The 24,064-nt window shown below is 40.1% G+C and overlaps 1 protein-coding gene across 2 annotated transcripts in view; it reads left to right on the plus strand.

Moving 5' to 3' along the window:
• NPNT (nephronectin) overlaps positions 1-24,064 on the plus strand; it is an 84,236-nt gene that overhangs the window by 23,244 nt on the left and 36,928 nt on the right. For both annotated transcript variants that reach the window (XM_036264757.1, XM_036264768.1), the window contains 3 exons: positions 12,092-12,184; positions 21,985-22,104; positions 23,443-23,562. In XM_036264757.1, the coding sequence (XP_036120650.1) occupies positions 12,092-12,184; positions 21,985-22,104; positions 23,443-23,562 (333 nt within the window). The remainder of the gene's footprint in view (positions 1-12,091; positions 12,185-21,984; positions 22,105-23,442; positions 23,563-24,064) is intronic.

The raw sequence follows: 24,064 nt of genomic DNA on the forward strand, positions 1-24,064 counted from the left end.
TAGGGTTTTTATGAAGATCACATGGGAAAATACAAAGCATTTAGCTCCGTAATGGGCTCCTCTTAGTTCACAGTCAGTAAAATGGTGGCTGGTGGTAGGGGTGGGTTGTGAGGAGCGAAGAAGGTGGGATCAAGGATGATGTCTATGTTTCCAGCGTGTTCCTGGGTGAGCTGGGGGATACGGAGGTGACGTCAGTGTTGGACGCAGTGTGTTGGAAGGGCTCTGAGACTGAATCGAGAGGTTGATATGTGGTTGGGTGCTGGGGTCTGGAGCTCAGGGCTGGGGTCTGAGCAGGGCACAGGCTGTGATTCGATGATCTGTCCACCACTGTCCTACTGGAAGCTCCCTTCCCCTCAGTCACTCCCGTCAGCCTTCATCATCACAGCTGCCTCCGCAGAGGATGGACTTGAAACAGTGTAGGAAGAATTTGGGAGAGCTACAATGCTGTGTTACATTTTGCCTGAAATGTTATCTAATAGCTTTGGTTTATTGGAAAAAAATTGTTTCCAGTCCACTATTTTGGCCTCCGGTCAAAAGAAATGAATAAATTCAACACTTCTTTATATGAGGGCTGAAAAAAAAAAAATCACCCTTTACCTTTTCTCTATCTTTTGTTGGCTTTTTCTGTTTTACATCCCCATCATTGCTAATTCTAAGAAAGTATTCAACTAAAAGTGAGTAATTTTTAGAAATGAATGACCATATTTAAAAAAATTTTTTTTTTTTTTTTTTTGAGAGAGAGAGAGAGGCAGGCATAGAGAAACATCACTATGAGAGAGAAACATGCATCGGCTGCCTCCCACAGGCATCCCTACCGAGATTGAACTCAAAACCCAGGCATGTGCCCTGACTGGGAATTGAACCTGTGACCTTCCGGTGCATGGGACAAAGCTCCAACCAACTGAGCCACACTGGCCAGGGCTCACACTTTAATTTTTGAAGTTTGTATTCTTTCTTAACTGAACATACTGAAAATCGACCCTGACACAAGTCCTGTTTCAAAGGCCACCTTCTCCTGTCTGCCTTCCTGACTTCAGCCGGGGAAGTCGCTCCTCCTGTCTCTGCGTTTAGCTCTAACACTCGCATGGAGCCCGACTCCCACTGCTCTGCGGTGTGGTTATTCATGGGGCTGTGTCACTTGTCTGCTTGACTGGATGTCCCATGACCCTGGGGACTGTCTTAGCATCTTTATATCCAATGCAGTAGCTTTCGCAATGCCCGGTCCAGTTCGGTACACTTTCAAAGGGGGAAGAACCACACAATTCTGTATAAAAGGGATGCAAAAGATGAAGGTGTAATCTAAGAAGCTGATTGTGCTTTTCAAAAGGCAGTTTATTGGGAAAATGAATATATTTAATTTGTCTTATGGCCTTATTCCATATCGTAGATCTTAACTCTTGATTAAGGCTCTAAAAAATCAATTAACATGCTTGAAAACACGCAGAGTGTAATCTGATTGTGTCACCCGCTGCTCACAATCCATTGGTTGTTTGCAGTTATGGGAAGGATCCTGATTCTCTGAGAATGAGGCTCTTCAGGCTGACAACTGCCTTATCTCTGCAGGGCTGTTGCTTGCGGCGGGGCCAGTCACAGAAGACTGCCATTGCGTTTGTGTGCCCTATGCTGCTTCATGCCTCTTTGCTCATTCTGAATAAAAGGCCCTTCACCCGCCTGCACGGTGGATTCCTGCTCATCCTTTCACATTCAACTCATATTTCCTCTTGCAAGCCTTTCCTGACATTTTTCCTACCCCCACCTCTGCGCAGAGAAATTCCTTCTTCTATATTCTCTTGAACACCTTGTACACCTGCCATATCTGTCTTTGTCAAGAGACTGTACGCTATGTCAGAGGAGGGACTGTGGACTTAAAGAGCTCAACGTCTAGTGGGGGAGCTAGATAAGAAAAATAACTCTGATGACACAGCATGGTGTATGTATATATGAATATAAACATATATAAATAATTGATGATAGAGGTATGCAAGGAGGCATATGAGGGAGGGCTCCAAACTCAGAATGCAGGGATCAAGCTCTTTGTGGAGATGGCAGTGTTTCAGCTGAATATTGAATCCTGTCTAGGTATTAGTCCATCAGACAGGAAGAAGAACATTCCATAAAGTATGGAGGTACTATACAGTGTGGTATTTCTTGAGAACTTCAGTTTGTCGGTATATTTGTAGCTGTGATTGGAGATGAGCCTGGTGGGAAAGGCAGGAATCAGATCATGAAATGCAGTGTCAAATGCCATACCAAGACACTGACCTCATATGATGCGCTAAGTAAACGTGATGAAGATGGGGGAGATAAGGAGGCGAACGGCATGATGGAATCACGGGTTCTAGGGCCCTCGGACAGCAGTGCTGGCCTGCTGAGGTCCACAGTATTGGAAGTAAGAAGGCCATTGTGCCAACATTGATTTAATCAATCCTTTATTGATGGACATTCAGTTTATTTCCCCAAATTTCTGTTTAAGGTTCTTCATAAGATGAATTTGGATAAATGAATTAATTAAAAAAAAAAAGCAGTATACCAAATTGACAGTTGCTTCATATCATATACGTCTATGCACAGTCACAAAATGATTCCCCCTTTTTTTTTTATCTTCACCCGAGGACATTTTTTCATTTTTTGTTCAGATAGAGTAGGCGGGGGAGAGAGGAAGAGAGAGAGAAAAATATCGACATGAACGGGACACATCGAGTGGCTGCCACCTGCACGACCCAACCTGGGCCGGGGACAAACTGCCGAGATATGTGCCCTTAGCGGGAACCAAACCTGGGCCTCTCTGGATAGCAGGCCGACGCTCTAACTGCTGAGCCAAACCGGCCAGGGCATGATTCCCTTTTAAAAATAGTTAATATATGAGGCAGCTCATTTATATCAGTGACTCTTTTGAACATCAAGATTTTGGTTGAAAGTAGTAGTAATGGTCACATCAGAATTTTTCTGGCCTTTTGTGATGATTGCCCAGAAAACTTGCCCAAAATTAGAGCATCACTTGCTCAGCTAAAACAAATATAATTTTTTTACTAAAGGGAACCCTTGAGGATTCAGCTTTGTCCCATGGACTGAGAGGTCCTAGTTCAATTCTCTGTCAGGACACAAGCCTGGGTTTGGGGTTTGTTTCCCAGTAGGGGGCGTGCAGGAAGCAACCAATGGATGTTTCTCTCTCACATCAGTGTTCCATCTCTCCCTTCCTCTCCCTGTAAATAATCAATAAAAACATATTTTAAAAGGAACACTTGAATGTGTTTCATTATAGCCTAATGAATTCTTACATTGTGAAACCAAATGTCTTGTCAATTTGCTTTTCTGAGAGAAAACATTTTTAGCATTGTTCCCCCCTCCACCCAAAACCTTTTCTGACTCTCTTAAATCTATGTAATTGATCACTTTCTCTTATCTATCCTTTATATGCAGCTGTTAAAACATCTGTGTTTGCTTCTGTCTCTCCTTACTGGACTTGCCTATTTGAGGATGAGGTATTATTGCTTTTTATACCCCCAGTTCTTAGTATAGTATGTGAAACACTGTAGCTTTTCCTCTTAGTCATTCTTATAACCCTCCTTATAGCTGGCATTTTATTGAGCTCTTAGTATGAGACAGGTACTATTCTAAGTAGTTTATTTGGATTTTTTTCATCGATTCCTCTCAACAAACCTATGAGTAAGTCCTGTATGCACTACGTGGTTTTACTATTGTTTAAGGAAAAAATAGGTGTGCTAGCAACTTCGCCTGGTTCGCTCAGGACCACGATTTCAGAGCAGAGCCAAGTGGGTGATGTGCACAGGCCACACATTCCCCGGGGGCAGGGCAGCTGCGCTCGTCACGCCCTCTCTAGAGCACACCGGGAAGTGGACGTAGCTCACAAGTACAGTCGGCCCTCGTTTACCGCGCGTAATCAGTTCCAGACTCTACCACGAGAAATGAATTTTCGTGAAGTAGGATTCTTTATTTAAACCGTGATAGAGGGGAGCGTGAAAGTTGAAGCGCCAAGTGGCAGGGACGACTGTGATGACGTTGGTCAAGTATGCATTTTACCCTACTTGTGTTTGTACATTTCTCTCATCTTTATATTTGAGAATGTCCCAATCCACAGAAGAGTTGCAAGTATAGGATCAGTAAATACCCCTATACTCTTCATCTGCAATTGTTAACATTGCATACCTGCTTGCTTGCTTTCTATCTACCTGAGCCCTTTGAAAGTAACTTTCAGACATCATGGCACATCATGCCTGAATACTTCAGCACGCATCCCCGAGTACAAGAACATATATATACAACCACAGTATCATTATCACACTCAGCAAAGGTAACATTGTTACACAAATATTATGTAACATGCAGTCCATATTTAGATTTCCCCAGTTGTCCCAAAAATTAGTTTTAAGATTTTTTTCTCTTTGACCAGGAGACAATCAAAGATCTCATGTTGCATTGACTTGACATCCCCCTTTGGTCTCCTTCAATTTAGAACAGTTCTGCCACTTTTTTTTCTTTCTTTCTTCTTGACAATGACATTTTTGAGGAGTCCTGGGTAAAACATGTCACCATCTAAATTTGTTTATGGATTCATCATCATTAGATTCAGGTGAAACCTTTCTTTGCAAGAATATTACATAGGCGATTCTATGTTATGACATTCCCATTGCACATAATATCAGTCTGTTTCATTATTGGTGGTGTTAATTAAGTTTGATCACATGATTTAGGTCTGTCTACCAGGTTTTTCCACTGAAAGGCACCTTTTCTTTTTCTTACTAGTAAGTAACCAGTAGGGTGACACATTGAAACTGTTTGAGTATCCTGTTCGCCAACAAACTTCCAACCAGTGAACATTTTAACCTCTGTGGATAGTGTTTGATCAAATTAATTATTTCAATGGTGGTTGTAAATTGTGTCTTTCAAATTCTATCCTTCCTTCTACATGTTCGTTGGCATCTTTCTGTGAAGAGGAACTCTGTCCTCTTCTGTTTGAATAACTTTGGACCCATGGATTCTTTTATTATTTAATTGTTATGAATTACTCTCCTTCTTGGTGCTCAAATTGTCCCAAATTTGGCAAATTTGGCAAGTGGGAACACCTCCAAACTGGCTCTGTGACCCTTTTGCATGTTTTCATTATTCTTTGAGTACATCCTTGCTTTTAATCACAGAAGAATATTTCAGGCTTCGTGCCCCATTCCCAGTTCCTTTCACTGTAGAACAGTGTTTAGAAACAAAGATCTGGGTGCTAAGTGTCCATTGCTACTGTTACTAACTTAAAACAAGCAATCAAAAACCTACTTCACACTTCCAAATAAATAGTAACATTTTCTTACTTGTTCTGAAAGTCTCGTTTGGCATTCATCTCATATCACAATGGAAACAGAAAGAAAAATTAAAATCCCAAGTCAACTTAAAAGGACTTCAGGAGATTTTTCAGTGGTAAGGGATGGTGCTTAATTATGATAAATAAAAGTTGGCTTGAAATACGAAGATGCAGATGTAGGCACCTGTTTTCTCCGGGCTACCTCAGGAGTTAAAAGTTAAGTAGTGAGAGTTGAAATGTGTCTGATTTGGATGTTCCCAAAGACAAAAATAAAGTTATTGTCAGACTGCTCTTGGAAGACAGTATTATATGACCAGAAATCCTTACTTATTTTAGCTTCATGCTCTAAATTATCAATCAATTGGTTGACTTAATATTTGACTATAGTTCAAAAATAGTTTAATGTTTTAATAAAATAATGTTCGATAAATGTGACAGCAAAAAATAAATCATATGTAGTGATACTTCAGAAGAGATAAGAATTCTATGCTTCATTCTTGGTTTGATACAAAACAAGCAAGGGAGTAAAGAGATTATTTTATGTTGAAATATTCTGGCAGGGTTACTTTAATTTCCTTCAATGATAGATTGTGGTCTTAAAGGCAATTTTTCCTCCCTTTAATTGCAACTTAATTATCTTTATGCCTTTAATCACCATTGACATTCTCTGTCCCTCTCATCTTTTCCTGCTCAGTGTTTTACTATAATCTCACTCTCCTCCCTTCCAAGCCAATCAGATCGCTGGGTTTCCGGGCCTTTCTATGAACTAGTGGGTTGCGCATGGAACTGGAATAAGACGTTTTCACAGAGATTGGGCAAGTCACATAACCTTCTGTGTTTTCACTTGTCTGCTGGTAAAAAAAAAAAAAAAGGGCAATGTCTGTCTCTTGCCTTATATGGATATTGTGAGGATCATTTTAATCAGTCATATAAAATGGTTCTTTGAGTTCTGTATTCATGAGGACATTTAATGGATAATATTTTATAGTGATAGCAATCAGAGGCACTTGGATTTCAGTTTATACTGCAGCAAGAATTTAGATTTGAAAATGGGATAATCAGCTCTGGAATACAGGATAGTAGGGAAGCTGGGGCGTTGTTTTCCTTGGTAGGTCTCAGAATCTGGGGGATTCTTCCTTTTGGATTTACATATACTATGATATGGGGTGGCTCAAGGCCCTTTGCAGAGGAGTCCTATGAATTCTGCCTCCATTCCTTCTAGGCCCCATTAGTACAGCAGTGAGTGTTTCATGCTGCTTGTAGCAACTCTCTCTCTTCCAAGGTCACTTGCTCTTTGAAAATGATTCTTCTCATTGTATGCTCCTGTTCACCTCAAATGAGTTTGTCCATATCCAAGTTCTCTGATGCTTGTTAGATGTAATGAGAGCTCTCTGAAATCTCCCATGTTGGGGCCACATTCTCCTGCCCTGCCCTGGCATACTTCTGTGTCACCTTTGTTTCTAAATTACATCCCCTGGAGGGCAAGGTTCTTTGTTCTGCTTTTAGTAGTGCCATGTATGAATAGCAACATGATATAGATTACAAAGGTTACAGATGGTTCTTAGGACTCTAAAGACAATCTTAGTCACATTAAGAAAATCCTTCTCTGATTATTAACTACACCTGAGCTTCAGTTGGCTTTTCCCTTGTCACTCTCCAGAGCCATCATTTGCTTGGGCATCTTCACATGTCCTCATTTTTTTGCAAATGTTGGTGCTTGACTCCCAGTGTGATTAGTTTACATAAGTAGTATTACACAGAACTGATGTGGGACCTTAATTTTCCCCTAAGCTATTTGATAACTCACCACTTACAACAGCATCAGAGAACATTGTCCAACTCTCAGAACCCCAGTTATATCCGTTAGGATGAATTCTTAAGAGTAAAATTTTATTAGATCGCAAACAGAAGAGGCTTGGACATGTGACATTAAAGAGCTATGTTTGCTTTGCCAGTTGAGTCTTGTTTTGTTTTGTTTTGTTTTTTTTTGCTAGTTAAAGTAATGACTGAGGCTCCAAAGGGCACTTTGGAGCTTGTATTGCAGGAATGTTAGAGAGTAGATTTTGAGTGTGCTTTGTCCATTTCAGCTTAATTCTGGCATTCAGTTTTGGGGTAAAAAAAAAAAAATCTGTCATTCATTGACTATCTGTGGTCTTCACCTGACTTGTATTTACTGAGCTGCTAAACCATATGTGAATGCCAGAGGACAGTGGAGCATCGAATATGACCCAGAACTCCTGTCCCAGAACTCCTGTCCCTGATCAATGTGTAGGTCAGAGAAGCAATGCTGCATTTTTCTGATTAAGTTGTAGCAACAACAGGTACATATTCCCTCCAAATCAAATGTATTGTCTATCTTTGATATTTTTAGAAGAACACTAAAAAGGACCACTTCTTTTTTTCCCTGGCCTGTTCTCCACAGCAGGCTGTGAAGGTGGGCGTGTGCTGGCTAGGTTCTGAGAGCTCACGTTACAGTGGAGAAGGTTATCGACTGTGGGCCAGTTCACAGAGTTGGGAATTGTTCTCTAATGTCAGTGTGGATGTGTTTTTTCTAATCTAAGTCTTTAGATACAGAAGTGAAGTTAAAAATTTTTTTTAAAAATACTGCTATAATTTTATAGCATTATAGGTATAAAAAAATTTGACAAATTATATTTTTTTTACTAGGATCTGCTCATATTTTCATGCCAAGTGTGTGTCCAGAGACTTGCTTGATAATGAACACATATTACCTCCAGATTCCACAGCCTTGTGCTCAAGGATAGTGAGTTAGGGATTGTCTTTGGCTGCAAGTTCAAACACAGTGATGCGAAGCACAGTGCCCCAGATTGCTAGGGTGGCAGTTTAGGGATAATGTGATGACTTCTTGCTCTGCCCCCTTTTTTATTCTCAGGACTACTTTGTCACAAAGAGACCTCTGTAGCTTACCGTGATTTCTATGTTCCAGGCAAGAAGACAGTGGAAGCAGACTAGTCAGGACTTTTTAAGTTGCATTGCAAATGTCCCACCCAGAAACTTCTGTTCACATACAATGGGCCAGAATTTAGTAGTTTGGCTACATGTATCTGGGAGGACTCATCCCTATACCCACCCTCAAAATGCCATTTTTTATTTTATTATTTTTTTAAATTTATCTTTATGGTTGAAAGTATTAAAGATGTCCCTCCTATTTTCCCCATCGACACCCTCCTCCCCACCCCTCATAGCACTGTCGTCTGTGCCCACTGGTTATGAATATATATATATATATATAAATTATTTGGTTTATCTCTTCCCACCCACGCCCTTCCCTCTGAGGTTTGTCTGTTTCCTACTTCCCTGTCTCTGGATCTGTTTTGTTCGTCAGCTTGTTTTGTTTATTGTATTCCACAGAATTTTATTTTCAAGAAGAAGGGAAAACAGATTGGTAAGCACCCAGCAGTTTCCGCCTGTTATGATCTGCCCAGCCCGTCTTTATTTCTCGTCTGCTGTTATGAGCACTTCACATTACAGCTTCACTGGAGCACTCGGGTGCCCCCCGCCCCACTTCTGTTCTCAAAGGCTTTGTCTCCCTCCCAGTGTCTGCCTCTCGCCGCTAAGGCATTGCTCAGATTACATTTCCTCCAGAGGAGGCTTTTCCAAAACCTAGTCAGTTATTATCTGCCCCTCCCCCTACCTTTTATCTCACGTCTATCACAGCTCTTGTTAAGTTTGGGCTGATATTTTATAGTTTCGTAGCTAACTTTTTATATCCTCTATGACTCTCATATTTTCCCCACTTGGCTAGTAGAATACATTAGATATAACCAATGTTCAATATGTATTTATTGAATTCCATTGCAGACCTAATGCCAGCAAGGTAATAGGAGAAAGGACTTTTGTACAACATTTTTAAGAGCATTTTCTTTATGTAAGAGAAAAAAACATGGTTATATCAACATTATGACTCTTCTATCCCATTTAATAGCTGTTGAATAAGAAATAGGTCATTGGTTACTTCAGTGAATAGACTGTTGGGTAGACATACAAACAGCAGTTTGAAAATACTCCCTAAACATGTAAGAAACATTAACTGCCTTGGCCTCTTGGAATGTGTGCATTTGCTGTGCCCATGATTAAGGCACTCCACTGGAAACAAACAATGAGTATGAGGACGGGAGGCGGACAATAAAAGGGTTGTTCCTGAGAGCACTGTAAATGGATAGTCATCACGCCGGTCAGGGGGTCAGAAGGCGATATGGCCTAGGGGGGCTCAGAGTGAATTATTTCATAAAGTGTCCTCGTGCAAATACACTTTGTCATGTTTTTAACTGGTACTTTATAAACTACTTTTTCATTATTTTTAGAGACAGTTCCAAATTCCATTTACTTTGAGAGGTGATGACCTTGACTTACATTTACTGATTTTGAAATATTTACTTTTTTTTTCTTTTAATATGGCAGTTGGAGTGCCTCAGTGATACCTGATTTATTCAGGTTGTATTTATATATAATTGTTAAGATTTATGAAACATCTTTTATTTTTAAGTTAAAAAAAATTCTTTTAAACTTGCTTTTCTTGGTGATGGGACCAGAAAATTACACTTAAAAATGGCTTATTTCTGGGACTTGTTTTAAAAACTGCATCTAAACCATCTACCAGGTGTATAATTGACTGAAAAATTATACTGGAAGGCACTCCTGGATACTCCATTTTTCTTACAGTTCTGAAAGAAAATTGCTTCCCTTTGAATTTCATGCAGTGTCTAAAATCAGATTTTAAGAATTTTCCAAGCACATTTCTCTACCATTTGCCCTTTACACTTTTCTCGTCTTTTATTTCTGCAAGCTTTTAAATTATATGCCTACTGGGCAGCACTGTCTAAGGGTCAGCAGTGGGTCGGGGGCCAGTTGGAGTGACAATAGACAGGCAGGAAAGGCCTGAAGGTGAAATTGGCAAATGAGCCTGTGGAGTCCAGATGAGGGGAGGGTGAGTGAGAGTGAGTGAGGAAGTGTAGAAAACGCCAGAAATAACCTGCATGTCAGTTTCACAGGAGTATCAGAGCTTTGAGGGAAACGATGTTGGAGAATTGTCAGAAAGTGGGAGCATGTCCCAGAATAGAGGACAGCCTGGGCCTCTAGGGGAAGGAACAGGTGTCAGGGACTTGAGAACTCAGAGTTACTATTGACCCCATTCCCTCTGGTCTTCAGGACGTGCCGTCTCTTCCTGCCTCAAAAACAGATCATTACTTCCTTAGGTCAACTAAACTCTTTCCAGACTTTTCTACATATTATTACCAAGCAAATATTCCCAGAGTGTTGATTTTTATCAGATAATTCTACTGACGGTGTTAAACTGTCCATTTCCTATAGGTGAAGTGTATACTCCTCGGTCTGAAATTGAGGGAACATCATCATCCGTATACCACTCACCTATGATTGTCTGCTTCTCAGTCTTCTACCAGCATTTACGCCCCCCCTTTTTTAGCTTGACAAACTTCCTCAGTGTCCCCTAAATAAATGGTCTATTTTACTGCATAGTTCTCCTTACCTTACATAGTCTTCTCCCTTTTCTGTTACCCAAGCTTCAAGATCCAACTCAAGTCTGTTCTACAAGACTTTCTGTCCGCATCTATATGGATAGGCTTCCGTGATGATTTCTTCACACATTTCGTGTGTCACCTATTTTGCTCATAAGCAAATGTTGCTTTGAATTAAAAACATGCTTGTTTTGTCTCTTCATCTAGACTGCAGGTCTTTGACACCAGTGACCACACTATACAGTGCTTTTCATCTCTTCTAGTATCTGGCGTAGCACCATGCACGTATCTGGTGTAGGCAAGGTTTCTCAGTCTGGCACCATCACAGTTTCATCTGGATAATTTGGGGGTTTTTTTGTTTGTTTGTTTTTGTTTTTGTTTTTGGCGGGGGGGGGGGATGCTATTTGAGCACTGTAGGATGTTTAGCAGTACCTACTAGATGCCAGTAGCACCCTCTTCCCAGTGTGACAACCAAAATGTCTCCATTTATGGCAAATGTTCCATAAGGGGCAAAATCTCTGCAGCTGAGAATCACTGGTATAGAGTCAACAGAAGAATTCTAAGCAGGAATCAAAGACTGTGAAAATATTTGAGTGATGATTTTATAGCATTTAGGGTTCTTGGAGGAGAATAAACTTAGTGGATAGAAGAAAATAAATATAGAATAGATCTTTTACTTGCTCTGATGGGCCGTAGTAAAGCCATTACAGATTGATGAGCAGTTGCAAGGCACCTACAGTCAAGAAAGAGCAAGATGACAGAGATGATCTTACATTGAAATTCCAAAAATACTGACTTTTAGATGCTGTTTTCTATAAAATAGCATTTTATTATTGGAAATTTATCTGGCGTCACACAATTTATCTGGAATTAAATAGTATCTCTGGATTAAGAATAAGTGTTTGAAGTGTATTTCAGAGAATGAGTCTGAAATTATGAGTACAAGTTATTGTAAGGTTATAACTATTGACAAGCATTAGTTGTGTTTATGCCTAGTTTTACGTATTTTTCTGACTATTCAAGTATTGTCCTCAAGTTTAGCAAATTTTTCAGCCCATAGTGACACATATGCACATGCACACACATGCATGTAAGACATGTGTGCGTTTATGTGTAGTCTAGACAGTGCTTACCACTCCAGGACACAGTGATTTGGTATATTTCTGCAACTCTTTTTATAAGTTTTTAGTTTTTTTTATTATGAAGCTAGTACATGATTTAGATACTATATGGTTGATGTTCTCTTGACCTAGAAATAATGCACGATATTCTCTCTTCACAGCTGTGTGCCAACCGCAGTGCAAACACGGTGACTGTATCGGACCGAACAAGTGCAAGTGTCATCCGGGATATGCCGGCAAAACCTGCAATCAAGGTAGGGACACGCGGCATGAATGAGCCGGCCTGAGCCCCTCCGGTCCTGCCTGACATTAAAATGTTACGTTCTCGCCCAACTGCTTTTCCAAGACTGTTGTTCTGCACATTGGCCTTCTGCTGAAGGACAAATATAATAATGGCAGATCTTTTAAAATGCATTTCCTCGAAGGACAGTTAAAAGAATGCCATCCTCTTATTCACCGCCAATACTTAAAATGCATTTTGAGAAAGAGAACTGCCACCCACCGTCAGTCGTGTTGGAAGCCTTCCATGCGGCGGCTCCGGGTTCGGCCCCAGCTCGTGGGGAGGCCTTAGCAGACTGCTGGGCCCTTGGACCCAGTCAGGGGAAAACACTTCAATACTCACAGTCAGCCAGGGAGTTGCATTTGAGATTTGAGATTTCGAGGTCTCTTCAAACTCTGAGCCCTTCGATTTTGTGATTCAATTCCCTTTAACTGTTGACCAGTTTGCAATGTTCTTCTGAGAAATAAAGATTTTGATGAACTTAGCAAGGTGCTTTTAATTGGCATCGGTTGCTTATAAAAGCAAACATTTATTTAGCACTAGCAGTGCAAGTATTTTACATATATTACCTATTTTCATCATTACAACAATATCAGGAGGCAGAGTGTTTATAATAATCATAATTTATTATAATTATTTATTAAAAATAAAATATTCATTTTTTTAATTTGAAGAGGTATCAGGGATATCTCTTTCCAAGTTCATAGAATTAGTTGGTAAAAGACCTGCTATGTCAACTTAGAGCTATTGTCTACAGAATTTTTGTTCTTTCTACCAATTTAGTTTTGGATGAAGACAATATTATTGGAAATGTGATCCTCTGGCTAGTGATAACAAGTTTGACAAAGCTAGTCTTTTTAACCAAAAACTTTCTACCATTAGGAGTAAAAGAAACCAGATGTAAAGAAAAGATATGGTTCAATATCACTAGAAAGATACAAGGATAAAAGAGTCAGTTTTTAACTTACGATTTAAAGTAATATTCTCTATCATTTTAAATGCCAAATGTAGCAATTGTGTGGGGGTCTGACTGCCTCATAGATATGAACTTGACCTTACCTGTTACAGAATGATATTGTTGAAATACTCTTGTTCTTCAGTATCTGATACTCCTTGAGGTGTGTCATGTAGACTCATGATTGTAGACATTGTTTTGACAGCAAGCCAGAACACTGACGTTTGAAGGTATATGTAATTGTTCCTGCGCTGTCAGATGAAGTCCATGCTAGTAAAATATGACATGTCTAGTGGTAGGACAAGCTGTTATTCTAAAGGTTCTTCTAAATTATCTGCTACTTGATTGATAACCAATTTTTTCCAATGCTCCTTTTCTAATAATATATTTTTTTTAACTTGGAATTTATCTAACATATGTGGGTAGTAGTTTTTATTTTTATTTTTAGGTCCTCACCCAAGGATATTTTTCCATTTATTTTCAGATAGAGTGGAAGGGGGAAGGAGAGAGAGAGAAAGAAACAAACAAACGTTGATGTGAAAGAGATACATTGACTGGTTGCCTCCTGCATGACCCTGACCAGGAGGGCCGGGGAACAACCGCAACCCAGGTCCCGTGCCCTTGACCAGAATTGAACCGGGACTCTTTTGGTCCATGGCCCGACACTCTAACCCAGCAGTTCTCAATCTGTGGGTCCCGACCCCTTTGGGGGTCAAACGACCCATTCACAGGGGTCGTCTAAGACATAACAGTAGCAAAATTAGTTATGAAGTAGCAACAAAAATAATTTTATGGTTGGGGGTCACCACAACATGAGGAACTGTATTAAAGGGTATGGCCTTAGAAAGGTTGAGAACCACTGTCTAACTGCTGAGCCAAACCGGCCAGGGCAGTATTTTTTAAAAAACAAATGGGCTTCTTCTTATCTCAATTTATTCTTTTTTAAAAATCCATTTGATTTTTCTTCTCTTGTCTTTCTCAAGTAGCAGCATGTGCGGTTATGACTATTGAGTTATTAGTGTTCATCTGAGAGTCCCGGCATGCTTCTTTTTAAAGATGAACATAAACCATCAGAGGTTTCATTAATATGTCAGCACCATGAAACTCGTTGTCCTGGTGCCAGGAATTTATACAAAGAAGATTATTCAAAATAGCTACTGTTGCGAATGCAGAGAAATTCATTTAAATTTATTTGCAGAGCTTCATCAACTTTACTGTGCTTCAGAAGACACTCAAGCTAGTACTAGAAAAAGGATTCATGGCTGGGTATCTCTTTATTTTCCAAAAACCAGTTAACGATGTACTTATTATCAGAAAAACCAGTTTTTCCAGTAATACATACCTGTTTCACTAAAGAAAAAGTGAAATATACTGAATTGAAATCTTTCCTCCCAAAACTATATTCCTTAGAGGGGAAAGGATTTCACTAGTAGCAAACTGGGATTTTACATTTGCAAAAAGAGTGCTGACATTGAAAATGTGATTTCAAATCCAATCTTGACTGTAAAACTCCAGCTTACAGTGCACCTATGTGTTTCAGTCATCTTTCTTTTTGTCTTCTTTCCCAAAAAAGCAATTTGGCAAGTTCCTGATGGAAAGATTTATATTCTCTGAGAGCAGGAACCTTTGTGGTGTCTGTTTCCTGGGTTCCTGAAAAGGATTAGTAAAATGACTTACGCATGATTAGTGCACATTAAATATTTATTAAGCGAGGGACTGTTTCGTACAGTGGTTCTTGGTCCTGGAAGCCACAGGAGTTGAAAGAGTTCCATGGAGCTGTCTGGTGCCTTAGTCTCTGAGTGTGCGGACTGCGAGCCGGCAGGGTGAGAGGCTGCCACGCGAGCTGGGGACGCCCGAGAGCTGTTGTGAGACCCCCAGAAACTGTCGCAGCACCTCGTCTGCTCTGTATCTCCATAACAAGTTAGCACCAGCTTTTGATCTGGACCATACATTTTAATGAAGTGGCAAACACGCCTCAGAGATATGGGAAATCAAACCGGTTTCTGTTTTCTCGAGGAGGGAAATGTCAAGAGGTACTTTGAAGTAATTTCATGGAGCTGGATACTAGCTTTTGATTAAAAGTCGGTTGGGGTATAAGGCAAGTGTCTGCTCAGAAAACTTGGTTGCGAATTGTGTACTTGAAGCGGTCACCCCCAGGACACTTGCTTGGCTGAGTGAACAGCTTGAGTAAGTTACAGGCACTTGAGCACCCTCAGAGTGTCCTGGGAGCAGCCAGAGAGCAGGGCAGGCCCACTTTGGAACTGGCTTCATTTAACAACCTGTCACAAGATTGGTGTAATCTGCTCCTGGTGGCTTGCTCTCCCTTGAGTCACTTTCTGGATTTACTAGAGCTGGATCTCATATAAAACCATAAGCTTGGACTGATCATTAGCATATTCTGTAAGGTACATGGTACCTTTCACTAGGTGAAATTCTAACCCAAACTCTGGCAAGATTTGTTTTTGTTTTTGTTTTCCCACCATACTTTCTCTGGTAATTTTTTAAAAATATGCTGCTATCGATTTTTTTAGAGAGAGAGGAAGGGGGAGAGAGACAAACATCGATGTGAGAGAGAAACATCGATTGGCTGCCTCCTGCACGCCTCCTATTGGGGATCGAGCCCAAAACCCGGGCATGTGCCCTGACTGGAATTCGAACCAGGACTTCTTAGTCCATGGGATGATGCTCAATCCACTGAGCCACACAGGCTGGGCCTTTGTCTGGTAATTTTATTCTTGCATGTTTTCCTCTCCTTGAGTCTCTGTACCCATACCAATCCCCTTTCACCGCCACCAAGAAAAGATACTATTATAGATCATCTTTTTACAATTTCCCACTAGGGAATTATTCATAGCACGTAATATATCATATCATTGCATTTTTTCAGGAATGAAAGATATTCTTTTGAATTTATAGTGTACTTTATAACGAGTTCAGAAGAAACAGTTTATAAATATCAATTACTAATGTTTTCACATGGTTTATGTTTCCTATGTTGAATTCCTTATCCCAAGAAAAGAATGAATATCTTGTAGCACATAATCAGACAGTGAACACTGCTGGACTAGTTACATCTGAGACTTGATCGCTTTTCTCAGCACAACAGCCTATGTGCATTAACCCTAATGTTAGGGTAGTTTCTTATTGCCTTACTTTTTTTTTTAATTCTCACCTGAGGATATTATTCTTCCATTTATCTTCAGATTGTGAGGGGGGTGAGGGGAGAGGAGAGAGAGAAAGACAGACAATGATGTGAGAGAGACCCATCAACTGGTTGCCTCCCTTGCATCCCCAACCAGGACTGGGGACCAAACCCAACCCCAACTGAGGTATGTGCCCTTGACCGGAATTGAACCTGAGACTCTTCAGTCCATGGGCCGGCGCTCTAACCAGTGAGCCAAACCGGCCAGGGCAGTCTTACTTTTTGAAGTCTGTGTGATTTTAACCCCAGAAACCAATGTTCATTTAATTTGGAATTTTAACTAACTATTACTGATATAATAGTCTTGAAGCAGGATATGATTACCTTTTTGACTCACTACTTTTGAGTCTCACTCGTCTTACAGTATTTTGGTAAGCTAATCATGGAAACAGTTACCATTTATTTATTTATTTTTTTTGCAGAAAGCTTCTTATGTGCAGTCTAATTAAATGTGACCTAAATGTAACATAAGTTCTTACATTTGAGTGAAAATATTGATCATGCTATTTCTTTAAATAAGGTCTTTATGCAAATAATAATTTTGTGTGCAATTTTGAAGTATTTTAAAGTGTTGCAAAACATAATAAGGAAAAAGTGTCCTGAAACAGAGCAGATTGGTCATAACCAATATTTGTGTAATCTGGGTTTTTTCTTAGTTTTCTCTGTTTGTTGATGACTAAAATCATGCTTTTAAAAATTACCATTTCTTTATTGCTGGTTTTGTTTTCCTTTACATTTGTGTGGAATGATGGATTAACTTGTATTGTGTGTGCTCTGGGGAAGAAAGATGGCATGATACATTTTCAGGAAAATAGAAATTTTAAAAAGAGAGAAACTGGGAAAACTAGAAACTATTTTTTTTTTTGGTAAAGTAAAGCATTTTTTTTTAAGTCCACCAACTTTATGTAATTGTTTAATATATACTTATAAAGATTTTTAGGGCTAAAAATGACATCAGTTCAAAGTTGACTCTTATTACCTTCTTCCTGGTCTGAAGACGAACACTTCTATCCAACTCCTCCTGACCAAGGCAGTGAACAACCTCTTTTCCAACCCCCGGATCACGAGGCCACAAGTGTACCTTCAAGGGGTGAGCGTGCATCATCTCAGGAGGTCTGCTCCTCCCCCCGCACGGCTTCCTGCAGTTTTGTCACTTCTTGCACACGTTCTGAAGACTGGCCCAGAGGCGCCAGGCTCTGCACCCTGAGCATGTGAAGCAGGCAGCAGGACTGTCTCCTAGTGCTGATGCCCTGTGCCCTGAAACCTGGAGCCTCCGCTGTCCGCTCACTGTGCCAGATGTCATTGCTTCTCTTCTTCTTCTCTGGGTTTCCAAATGTTTTTTAAAAATCAGATAACAAAATAACGTTTCCTTTCATTCGTCGATGAAGTCAGGACTATCAAAGCAACTGAGATTGGGGTTTTGATAGCTTTCGCTATGTAGATTTTAGAAGTGACCACGTCCTTGTCACCAGCAGTATTTAGGGTGTAGGGTTTTAGGGTACCAGAAATGAAGCTACACCAGAGCTTCCTTTAGTGTGCGTTTTATCGTGTTAGAAAGTCTAAGTTCTGGTTCCAGCAGCAGCTGTACAATTGTGAGCAAGTCATTTAATGTGTCTAGGTGTTAGCAAAACAATTAGTCACAGAGGGAGAGTAACTCCTGCCCTGTTTGCCTGCAGGGCTGGGTGAGAACAGAAACACCCACACTCGTGTCTGCATTGTGCTGCAAAGTTTCATAGGAAGGTGAGGCGACCGCGTGACTTTACAGTTCTTCTAGAATCGTTACCCCTCATCCACTGACAGACTTAGGAACATAGAATGCCTGAACTAAAATCCTACAAGTCAGAAATTCCTCTCTGCTGACAGGGAGCCTGATGGATTTGTATAACTTCTACACAAAGAAACAGGGCCATGGGAGTAATTTAGTCATTGTATCATTGCTGTCTTTAAAGTTTAAAAGTTATGGCAATTGACATCTGTTTTCCTGTGACCTCCACTGGAGTCAGATAAAATGTAAAAGCTTAAATTTTTGAGTCATTGCCCAGTTTATGCCTCAAAGGGAGAGAAAAAAAAAAAAAGTCCAAGTGCATTAAACAAATGAAAGATTATTTTCCCTTACAAAAAGTCCATTGGGTTGTCTTATTCAATGAATCTCTTAGAAATTTCCAATCTACTTTTCAGCGTCTGCATGCTAATAAAATGTCTAATTCTTTATTTTCCTGAAATGTAATTATAATGCTATGCAGCTTGCATTTTTGTTCTGGACCAGCTCCTTTCTCCTGCCCCTTCATCCCCAAGCTCCCAAATCCACCAACCTGCTCAAGTATACTCCTGACTTATAGATGCTCTTTAAGAATTGCATACTTAATAATTAAAGTATTCGAATGTAAGTGGTTTAATTGTAAAGTTCTGTCCTTTGTGCAATAAGATAGGTACATGATATAATTCATTAAATTTTTATTAAAGATTGTCCTTTTAATTTATATTACATTATAAACTCCTAGAGAAAGAGCAAGATTAAAATAAATTTAAAATAAACACACTAACGATTTTTTCCCTAGGTCCTTTTATCAACTTTTAAGATTGATTTATAAAGTGTAATCAAGGAGACTTTTCATGTTTTTTATATTGTTCCACTTATTATTATAGAAGCACTTGCTATAAATTGGAAGTGTCATTTTTAAATTTCTGACTTAATATGATAGTAACACAAGTGTTACTAGTTCTGTAGTCCAAAAGATTTTGGAAGTAGCCTGTATTGACTCAATTTTACAAGGCATTAGGTTAATAAAAACAATAAGGTATAATAATCATAGGAGAGAAACCTGAAGAAAAATGGGGGGGGGGGGTTCATCACCAGGATATCAGATGCTTTTGTTTTGTTGTTGTTAATCCTCACCTGAGGATATTTTTCCATTGATTTTTAGATAGAGTGAAGGGCAGGGAGGGAGAGAGAGAGAGACATCCATGTGAGAGAGACACATCACTTGGCTGCCTCCCTCATGACCCCCACTGGAGCCAGGGATTGAACCCGCAACCCACATGTTCGTGCCCTTGACCAGAATCAAACCCGTGACCCTTCAGTCCACGGGCCAGTGCTAAAAACCGCAGAGCCAAACCGGCCAGGGCTCAGATGCTTTTCATCTTTTGAAGCTCTGTGCTTGATCAGAAGTCTGATATTTGGTAAATATTGATAATTATGGGTTACTGTGGAATCCTACTTCATAATTTCTGCAGTAGGTCTTACAAGGGTTAACGTGAAGTTTGTAGGAGACGAGTGCCTGGGCAGATGGGACAGTAATGTCAACCGTGATGAACATCACCACCAGAGAACTGTCAAGAAGCACCTGCCACTCCAGCAGGGGCTGACAGAGGGCAGCTTCCTCAGACTGCCTCTAACATATTTGGAGGTTTATCTGTCAATTTAATAACAATAAAATAGTCAACAAATATCTCTATGGTTACTCACTGAACATTGCACGTGTTTTTTGTTGTTTTTTCCCCTCATATTGTTTTGTAGAGTGATTCCCAGATTCTTTTGGAATTGGGACATCTTAATGATTTTTTTTTTTTTTTCAATTTCATGCTTCTTAACCCCAAAGTACTTTTTCTCATGGGAAGGGAAGGCTCAGTCGGGATTGAAGACCCCAGCAGCCCGGTCGGAATCATGGAGACTTGCAGAGCCGACCTAGGGAGCACTTTATTGGCCGAGACAGGAGTTGCCTCAGCTGGCTCTCTGCTTTAGTCCAGAGACTTAGTGTCTGAAGAAATTTCCGTCAGCATAAATGCTCCTTGTGTATAATCTGCCTAGAGCTAGAAACATCTGATCATTCCCACCAGGAAACCCACGTTTCAGTGGCTCTTTAAAAATAAACCGAAGGGTTCTTAATAGACACATTTTTTATTAATTAATATTCTCCCCTTGAGATACAGAATTCAGTCTAAACTCTATTGTTTTGTTGTACAGTACTATTTTGTTTGTGGTCAGTGCAGAAAAATATTTAAAACACAAAGCCTTTCTCTAACTGCACTCAGATTTAAATGCTACGTACTATAATATCAACCAAGGATTTATCAAAGCCAGGTGTGAATTTGCAGGGATGTATTGGGAATAATAATCAACAACTCCTAGAACATGAGGAAAGATTCTCTGATTTTAATTTTTTAATAAATATTGAAATACAAAGAAGAATATGAGAAGTGGGGTGAATTTTTCCTTTTCGATTTAAAATTTTTACTTTAACAGGAGAAATCAAATTTTTGATGATATTATAATCTGCAAACTACCTTCTTGGAGACATTTTTTTTAATACCTTAAAATGTGATTCTGTTTTGTACACCCTTGACTAGGCAAGAAACAAAGTATAAAATAAAGCCTTAGGAATGCAGGTGTTTATTATGTCGTCTCCCCAGGCTGCACGCAGCTGGGGATCTGCTTACACGTACATTGAGGTTAGGAAAAAGACCAAGTTGGAAAGTCAGTGAAATGTTACAAATTTTAGGTGTAATAATTTGGAGGTTTTAAAAAACTGTAACTTGGAGGTTTACTTAAGTGAAATATATAGATTTCTAATAAACAGCAGGTCAGATTTATATTTGAAGACAACTTACAGCTAGATTTATCCATAGTTCTGCTTTGATGACATGGACTAATAGATAATCAGATTATGCTGACAGTTCCAAATAAACGTGATCATATTTCTTTTTAATAAACTCTATTTTGGGCATTACTATTTCAGTGTTTATATGTCCTTATGAGTTTATGTTCACTTGAGGCAGTGTTCAAGTTGGGTTGGAAAATTCTCATAATGTGCAAATTATTCATTTCATATTGATATTTAAATCAATCCTAAAATACGCAATGATAGTCAATTATGTATTATTCATTAGTATTTTCCACATGCCCTTCTTAACTACCAGATGAATGAAAACATGTTAAAGGGCTGCTGTTGGTTTTCTATTTTCATTTATTTTGTGACTTGAATGCATTACTAAAGTAGGATATGGAAGTTTTTTCTTGAATCTGAGATTAGTATATAATCTATAAGGCTGAACAAGAAAAGCCATAATTGTGATCACTCTGATCATGAAGCTCTTATCCTCTGAAAAGATAGCTTCCTTTGGGGAAGGTCAAAGCAGGCTTATGCTAAAATCCATGTACTTGCTAGTATCTTCTTTAAACAGAGACAGGAAGAACATGTTGTCAGGAGTGACTCTGGTAGTAGAGCCCAGGTATTTGGAGGATGGTGAAGTCGGATAGAGAGCACCATGAGGAGTCGGTATGCTGCTCTGTCTGTGGATGATGAGGTAGGCACAGGGCATGCTAACTGTCCTTTGTGGACAGAGGTCACATGTGCTACATAATTAAGCTCCAGGAATTTACACGGCCTCATCATTGTTATAAGGCTTTCTGTCACCTCTGATAGAAAACTCTCGGTTGCCCCTCCTGTAACCAGCATTAAAATTAAGACTGTGAACAGGCTCAGTCATTTGTAAATGAATGGTGACTATAGCTTGACTACTTTTCTCCTTCATCATTCAACATAGAGAAGTATTTTCAGTGGGTTACATTTGTGCGGAGGTTTTGTGATTTTTCTGCCTCATCTTGGACTCTTCTCAGATCTGAACGAGTGTGGCCTGAAGCCGCGGCCCTGCAAACACAGGTGCATGAACACTTTCGGCAGCTACAAGTGCTACTGTCTCAACGGATTCATGCTGATGCCCGATGGGTCCTGCTCAAGTATGTCAAGAATCTGAACTGTTTCATGAGTGCGTTGGGCTTGACTTCTTTCACGTTGTGTTCTGGTAGTGGGAGAAGGACAGCGGCCTCTCAGGCCCTCCCCAGACAGGACGTGAGTGTGTGTTTATGTGTGTCCTGAAGGAACTGGAAATCAAAATAAGAGGGGCCCCTTTGAGATGGCTAGAATCCTTTTACCCGGGGTGCCAGTGTTAAATTGATTTGGATGTGGTTTCAGAAGAAGAAGAAGAAAACTAAGTGTGTTTTCTTACCTTCTTTCCAACATGTTTTCCCTTTTGTCAATCTGGGCAGAGAGCTGTTCCGGCTAGAAAGCGAGCATCAGTTTATTTCAGGGCTGCAGTGCTGTCCATAAAGGTGGACTCTAAACTGCTTGTTGGTGGAGAACCCACCAAGCTTGTTATTGATTACAAACCGCTCGTCAATACCATCTCACGTCATGTTTACGTTTTAGTATCATAGTCTAAGTTACATGCCTTTTATGCAAATCTACTTCAAATGAAAAAGCGAGTGATTATAGTCATATAAAAGTAGATTTCACGTGTGTCTTTGTTGAAACGTATGGTGTTTCCTACTCTCGTTTGGGTGTGCTATAAGATGGATGGCACCCTAAAATTCTCTGCAGGCTGAACATTGCATTGAGGTGGTGTTTGTAAGATACCCACCAATTCATGACTTGATTTTTATTTTTACTGAATGATCAGTTAAATTAGCTAACTAGCAACCAGTTAACTACCAGTTATCTCTCTCAGTTGCATTGTATAAAATAAAAAAGGTTAGCTAATTTTATTTAGCATTGCCTATTTAGCATGGAACATTCTGGAACGGGGTGGGTTTGTGTTAAATAACATGGGGCAGCGGTGCCGGAATCCTCTGACACTGGGTAACTCAGGGGGAAATCTGCTGTCCCTAGAGACATTTAGTGGGAATTTGAGACAATTATGTGGATGTTTCACTTAAGACAAGCACTTAGTGTGAATAATCTGGAAAAATCCCCCAATTTTCCACTGCCCTTGGCCACTGGAAAAATTTCCAGATAATCTGTGTGAGATCAAGTTTTACGTTTGTCTTTGAGTGCCTCAAATGCATTAGAGGTCTTTCTTCCCGAGATGATAGAAGATCAGGGTCACTTCATCGTCGTCATCCCTGGAGGAGGAAGGGCGTTCTGCCCCCTCCCTGTTTTTGGCTTTCTTTAGCCTGTTGAATAACTGAAGCCCTTTTTGTCTTCATTGTCGATCCAGTGTCAATGATTTCAGCATTAAAGGCAGAGTTATTTCAGTTACAGAGTTTGTTCTCTGAGTCAGCCGGTCACACTCCCTCCAGGTGCCCTGACGTGCTCCGTGGCCAACTGTCAGTACGGCTGTGATGTTGTGAAAGGGCAGATACGGTGCCAGTGCCCCTCCCCCGGCCTCCAGCTGGCTCCCGATGGGAGGACCTGTGTGGGTGAGTTGTAAAACCAAGCTGCTCTGTCGGTAGTCTCTCTGGGACAAGGAAGACGGTGAAAGGTGATATGAGAAAGAAAAAGACAGTTTCTTACATCAGGTAATTAGCTGTCTTTTGGAAGATAGCAGATGTCTCAGAAGAGGACCTCTCTCTGTGAATGGACCATGGAAACCTGTTTTGTTTTTTGTTTTTCTCCTAAAAACGAGGGACAGGAGGAGGCTTCAGGCAGAGGGAACCAGGTGTGCAACAGCATTGAAGTCGCAAGGAGCGCAGTGTGCGGGGGAGTAGGAGCTCAGCATGTCTGGGGTGGAAGCGGCCACGACTGACGAAACGAATGGGCAGAGGGCTCAGTTGTATGTGTTGCGCTAAAGAGTTAGGTTCCCCCCTGTAAATAAGGAAGGTAGTATAGGATTGGGGTGAAGAGTCAGGGCTTTGGTTTCAAACCTGGCTCTGCCATATACTTGATATGTATCTAAGGCAAGAGACTGCCTTTCTTTGAACT

The sequence above is a fragment of the Molossus molossus genome, unplaced genomic scaffold, assembly GCF_014108415.1.
Source record: "Molossus molossus isolate mMolMol1 unplaced genomic scaffold, mMolMol1.p scaffold_m16_p_1, whole genome shotgun sequence".
Lineage (NCBI taxonomy): Eukaryota > Metazoa > Chordata > Mammalia > Chiroptera > Molossidae > Molossus > Molossus molossus.